At 37.9% G+C, this 6,000-nt stretch overlaps 1 protein-coding gene across 4 annotated transcripts in view; it reads left to right on the top strand.

Annotated features, from left to right (window-relative positions):
- Positions 1-6,000, top strand: part of pcdh15a (protocadherin-related 15a) — a 217,209-nt gene that overhangs the window by 73,491 nt on the left and 137,718 nt on the right. For all 4 annotated transcript variants that reach the window (XM_044214750.1, XM_044214751.1, XM_044214752.1 and 1 more), the window contains exon 4: positions 1,005-1,070. In XM_044214750.1, the coding sequence (XP_044070685.1) occupies positions 1,005-1,070 (66 nt within the window). The remainder of the gene's footprint in view (positions 1-1,004; positions 1,071-6,000) is intronic.

The raw sequence follows: 6,000 nt of genomic DNA on the forward strand, positions 1-6,000 counted from the left end.
TCCATAATGAAAATAATCATTAGTTGCAGTCCTATACAAAACGGTTTGCTCCAACTCAACCTACAACAGTAAAATCCTGCTTTTACTTTAATGCATGAGTAATAATAATCTAATGATATACAGTATAATAGTAAAACAGTGGACAGCTGGTTCAGGAGTGACATTCTCTCCTTAGTATGCAGATTATATGTAAATCATGGTCTTCTTGCCCCCTCCCCTCAGACCCCTCCTCTTCACGCCAAAACAGTGATAGAAAGTTGAAATTGAAAACCAGTGACAGTGGAAAAGAAACTGACAGCGTAAAAAAAATAACTGTCACTGAAAAAAGAGTGACATTGTCATTGAAAAACACATCAGAATACAAAAAATATTAAAATAAACTGAAATAATTTTTAATGTCTATTTTATTTTTCAGTGAAACTTTTTTCAGTGTTAATACTTGTGTGTGCCAATACAATTTTTTCCAATACAAATGTTTCAATGCTATGTTTCCTTTTTCAGTTCTGTTTTGTTTTCAAAGCCAAATACTATTTTCGATGCCAAATTTTAAAGTCACTGTCCTGGCTCCATATAAAACCTCATAAACATCTGAAATGTGACAAGGGGCCCCAAGTAAACACTGTTTTTGTAATCACAAGCCAGAAAGGTTGGAAAACACTAGTTTAACCTATAACAATGTATTGTATTTTATAAGCTTATGATATGCTTTGTTTAAAATGTAAAAACTATAGCTGTACTATAGTTTCTCAGAATTGTACTTAAGTACAGTACTTGAGTAAATATACTTAGTCACTTTTCACCACTGCTGTGTATCAACACAGTTTAACTTCAATAATGAATCTATATGCAATTGTTGCATTTTATTCTACACCATATGCAGTCATTTTCATAAGCTGCCATGAAGCACAATATACTATTGGGAATACAAAGTAAATTATTTAAATATGGCAAACAGTAATTGAGCTTCTTTGATGTTAATTTGCTTTTTCTTTTTGCATATGCAGAGTGTAAGCTGTCCCGGCCAGGCCCCCCTGCAACCATAGTGACTATTGATGAGGAGAGCCCCAACGGTATGTACCAAACAACTGCCCACCTACGCTCCTCACTTATTTTTTGCTCCACTTCATTCTGTATTCCAGCATGGTAAATGCTTCTACACTGAAGTGGCGCGTAGTACACTGTTGGGATTGTTTCTGTACTACAGTGAATGTTGCTTTGGTAACGCAATACATGTTAATACTTCCCCTATTGGGACTGTTCAGTGTAATACAGTGTAATGCAGTGTATAGAGTACAGTCGCTCAGCTGATGTCTCTTGGGGCAGGTTATAGGAGATGTTTTATCAGACATACTGGATTGTCATTTTGATTGTATTTTAAATTAAAGACAAATAAATTCTGGTTGTTCTTGTGCATATTTGTTCTGTTCTCCCAAGGAAGTGTGTGTGTGTGTGTGTCTGAGTGAGTGAATACAGATGCTGTTTGGCATACAGATGTGACATGGGGCTCCATTAAAGAGCAGTCTGCTCCCCACTCAGGTTGTCTTTACCTGTGCTACAGCAGTACAGGAATCACTGATGCATAGAGCTGACACTCAGCACTCGAGTGGGTCAGGTGAAACTATTCTGCTCCTCATTTTCTCTTCCTTCTTCATCTTCTTCTGGCCTCTCCATCACCTGCACCCACTTCTCAGCTCTCTCCAGCTTTCCTCTCTTTTCTTCTCATGGCTCTCTGCTATGAGTTTTGAGCATTTGCCATCTGTATTTTGTTGATGTGTTGTGTGTGTGTTTGTGTGAATATGTGTGTGTGTGTGTGTATGTGATAGGGAGTGCTGATTTGCTGCTTGGGGAGGAGCTATATGTTCATTGAGGGAATGAGAAATGCGTTTCCCTAAATGGAGCAGGTGTGTGTTTGTCTCACTCAGTTCTCCCTGCAGATATTAGTACTGCAGGTTAATAGAGTTTAATGAGCAGCTCTCACTGTAGATAGAATCCAGAGCTTGTTTATACAATCAGAATACTGTTTCACAGATGCTTCACTCCACAGCAATATGTGCTCTGGGCACTGCTTTGTGGGTGTCTTATAGAGAAATTGTGTGTGTGTACATATGCATGCACCTTATGTGCATATTTGTATCCCAAGAGTATGATTGGGTGGCTCTGTGTTAGATGAGGCAGCCATTTGTCAATGCAATAGCCTCCAATAAAGGCTGTCATACTGTCTCACCTACTCCTTCCTCTCTGTGTGTGCAGCTGTGATTGGGGGCTTTGATCGATTGCCGGGGGAATATGTGAGATGGAGGTAGCCAAGCCTGCATTCGAAAGCCTCCCGCGCCCCACATGTGCGGATGCTCTGTGTGTGAGGGATTTGCGCTAATCTTCCTCATAAAGCACTCATTTACCTGGGATATGGGTCTCTTCTGGCTCCACCATCCCTTTATTTATTTCTCCTTGATGAAACAGCCCAGAGCCCGTCCTCCCCATAATGGAATGTAAAACAGGCAACCTGCCGTTATTGACCAAAGCAATTATCCTTCTAAATGTGTTTCATCTCTTCTCTACTATCACACAAAAACCATACAAATGGCACATAATAAGATTCCATCTTTTCTGAACATTTGCTTTTATATTCATTCACGTCAGTGAATGGGAAAGCAAACAACATAATCACCTGTCTGTTTGGCTTTATTTGGTAGAGGTCAGAAAAGATAGACAAACAAATAAATATATAATCCTGTTTCCCTTGGCCCCTCAGAAGAACAAATTTAAGGCCAGACACAGCAGGCAAAAACATTGTTTTTTCATACACTTGTCAATTTTGAGATTTGGGGCTATTTTACTTCCATAACATTCAGACTAGTGAAAAAAAGAAAAATGTCCAAAATACACATTTAGGTTTTTATTTTACTACACTACACATATATTTGCATCTGCAGATTTCTCCTAAATTCACCAAAAGTGAATGTGTGTGAAAGAATGTATGTGTGACTGCGTTACTATGGTTCTATTCAGTTGAAGGCCATACATGCTGTGTTATTCATTTATCACTTTTGATGTGTTTTAGATGTTCTGTATTGTTGTTGCTAACAATTTGATTAGATATTGTCTCTGTAAATAGTGGTTTCCAATAAAAATGTATGGAATTTTACAATACAAATCTTTAAAGGCCATTTTCTTAAAATTATCTTTTTTTCTCATACTCTGAGCCAGAAGTCTCCACTTCAGTAGCACTTACATACACCAAACTTTCTAGTTTTATTCCCATCTATATTCCGAAGGCTTATACAGAGGGGTTTGTTCATATATCATTCATAGCCTGATTTATTATAGTAGTTTATTTCTAAAAAATCTGGAATGAAAATGGATTTTATGTTGACAGTATTTTCTGATTTATGGAGTGATAAAAAGAGATCCAGAATTCCCTCCAAAAACCTTTGACTCCAATATGTCAACAAAATGAAACAAGAATTTTGAACCTGGGGTTATCCATGTTAGGATTTCTGTTCTGGAAATGTATGCTAATTGGTTCATATTTAATTAGATAATGTCTCATTTGCATATTTAAACATTTCAGAAAACTTAGAATACAAAAAATAATTGTCTTGATGTAAGTAATCAACTGGGGAAGTTTGATATTCGATATTTATTAGTTACATTTTTTTACCCTGTTCACCTGTAGTGTCTTGCTTTGAACCAAGAAGCATAGGGTTCCCTGTGGACTCAGAAACATGATAACATTTGCACCCGTTAAGGCACTATATTTTTTATCAACAGTTCATTCACTGATTGTCTAGGGTGGAATTATATTTGACTCAGTGAAGACAATTGACCTTGGCATAGACATTGTGAAATAGGCTAAGCCAATTTTCTTGGTTATAGCTTCTTTTTTTCATTTCAGCTTGCTCTGTTTTATTCTTAGAGGTTTTCACTCTAGAGAAACAGATAGTCACGAGGGGATAGGAACCCAGTTGCTCAAATGAAGCGTAACATGTTTAATTTACCCAAGCTGCTGCTTCTGCAGACCCACTGACAGGTGCCAGACACAACACATAAAGACTCACTTGCAGAGTAGATGTCTATTGGGAAGACAAAGCTTGTTTTCTATAGGCTCCTTTGCTTATTCAGCCTATGAGCTAAATTCAAAAGAGGTTAATCAGATTGAAAAGATTTCTATCTCATAAGATGGGGGCAGCTGGATATGAGGAGAGAGGAAAGCGAGAGAGAGGGTGTATTTTCTCATTGACAGAAAGCTTCTTACAACAGCAGTGAGAAATCAGTGTGTCCATAAATGAGGATGCCGTCTCCTAGCTTTTATCTTGTCTCTGCAAATTCATGATTTGAATCAACTGTTGCCTAAAGCGTGTGAGGATCCTCTCAACCTTCTGCATATTGAGCAACAGTGTACAGGAAATCAGAAACACGTGTTGCTGAAGGGCTTTATTAAAAAGAAGTCAATTTAGCATTCTTTTATGTGATCTATCTGCCAAGGTGGATTCCCTCTAAATGCTGATAAATCATTGCATCTTGAGGAAAGCCAACATCTACTTGACTGAGGCAATCGAAGTAAAAATCCTACATAGGCTGATGATGCAGGTAATCGTATCAGTCACTAAAATGCATGCTTGACCTTAAACACTACCCCCTGGATACACTTAATGTTCAAAACAAGTGGTTTGATGGGTAATCAAACCTATTCACCAGTGGTAAAGGAATGCAATGCTGCAAGCTTTGGAGGGTTTCCTTTGGTTATTTTCTTTAGCACAGCAGCTCTTAGAGCAGGAGTTGGTTGTAGTCATGGGCCAATTTGTTGTCCTCAGATGAGCCTGAATAAATATATTTTTTTCATCCATTTGGGAATGAAATAGATTTATAAAATTGTTTGATTTTTCAATTTTTCTTGAAAGTGAAAGTGCGAGTCCATTGCAAGTACAGTGGTCCAGCTTCAACTTATAGCCGCTGTGATTAAACAGTTTCCCCTCGGGGATCAATAAAGTATTTCTGATTCTGATACATAGACATAGAGTAATTTTTATGACAAGCGCTTTGATTGATTCATTAGAAGCCTCCCATTAAGCTACAGTCATCGAAAGTCTTAAAACTGTGCAAAAGAAAGATGATAAAAACCTCATGTTAGCAAGCTGTTAATATTATGACCTATCGAATTGCTCTGTGCAGACACAGTATCAGCTTGCATGCCTCTCTGCACATTGAAGGTGTGAAGATTATTTGATGGTAATTTAAGTCCAGTTTAATTTCAATTTGCATGCGCTTCATACGTTTATTGTTATATCTACAGTGGCTTCATGAAAAAAACAAATAAAACTCTTTATTTGAATAAGATAGTGATGAAAATTGAGTTTATCTGAGAGAGGTACTCCAACACAAAGCACTCCTTATCCTTCCATCAATTTATGCCATTTTGTTGTTACAAGTACTCAGACCAAGGATTCATGTGATGGAAAGTACCCTCTTTTGAGACGAAAACAATATCCTTGTCTCGCCTCTGCCTCTTCATGCTCATCTCTGAACTTGCACCAAAGTCAACCACACAAAGCATGTCTAATAGAAAATGAAGTCACAACTGTGCCATAGTCTATACGAAGATGAACAAAGTGAGCCGCTTTCTCTAGTATATTATTAAGTCCTTGCTTTTATCGTCTTATCAGTATGTTGGGTTTAGACTCTGTGGCCAGTTGTCTCGGGTCTAAAAACAGAAGCACAGAGCAGCCTTGAGACGGCATTAAAAGATTTGACAGAGCTGAAATGATGGCAAACAGAGAAAATATACAATGTAGATGCTAAAAACTGTGCAGTTTGTTTAAAGGTCTCTCATCTCATCCAGGATGACTAGCTCTCATAGAGTGGTGCAGGCTTTCTTACTGAGCAAAATACCAGGTCCTGTGTCTACTGGTTTTGCCTGGCCAGGAGGCAGCTCTAGAAAGTGTTAAATGTGTTAGCAGCTTTAAACAATTAATGAGATGAGCCAGCCTACGTGAGTGTTTT

Source organism: Siniperca chuatsi, linkage group LG11, assembly GCF_020085105.1.
Source record: "Siniperca chuatsi isolate FFG_IHB_CAS linkage group LG11, ASM2008510v1, whole genome shotgun sequence".
NCBI lineage: Eukaryota > Metazoa > Chordata > Actinopteri > Centrarchiformes > Sinipercidae > Siniperca > Siniperca chuatsi.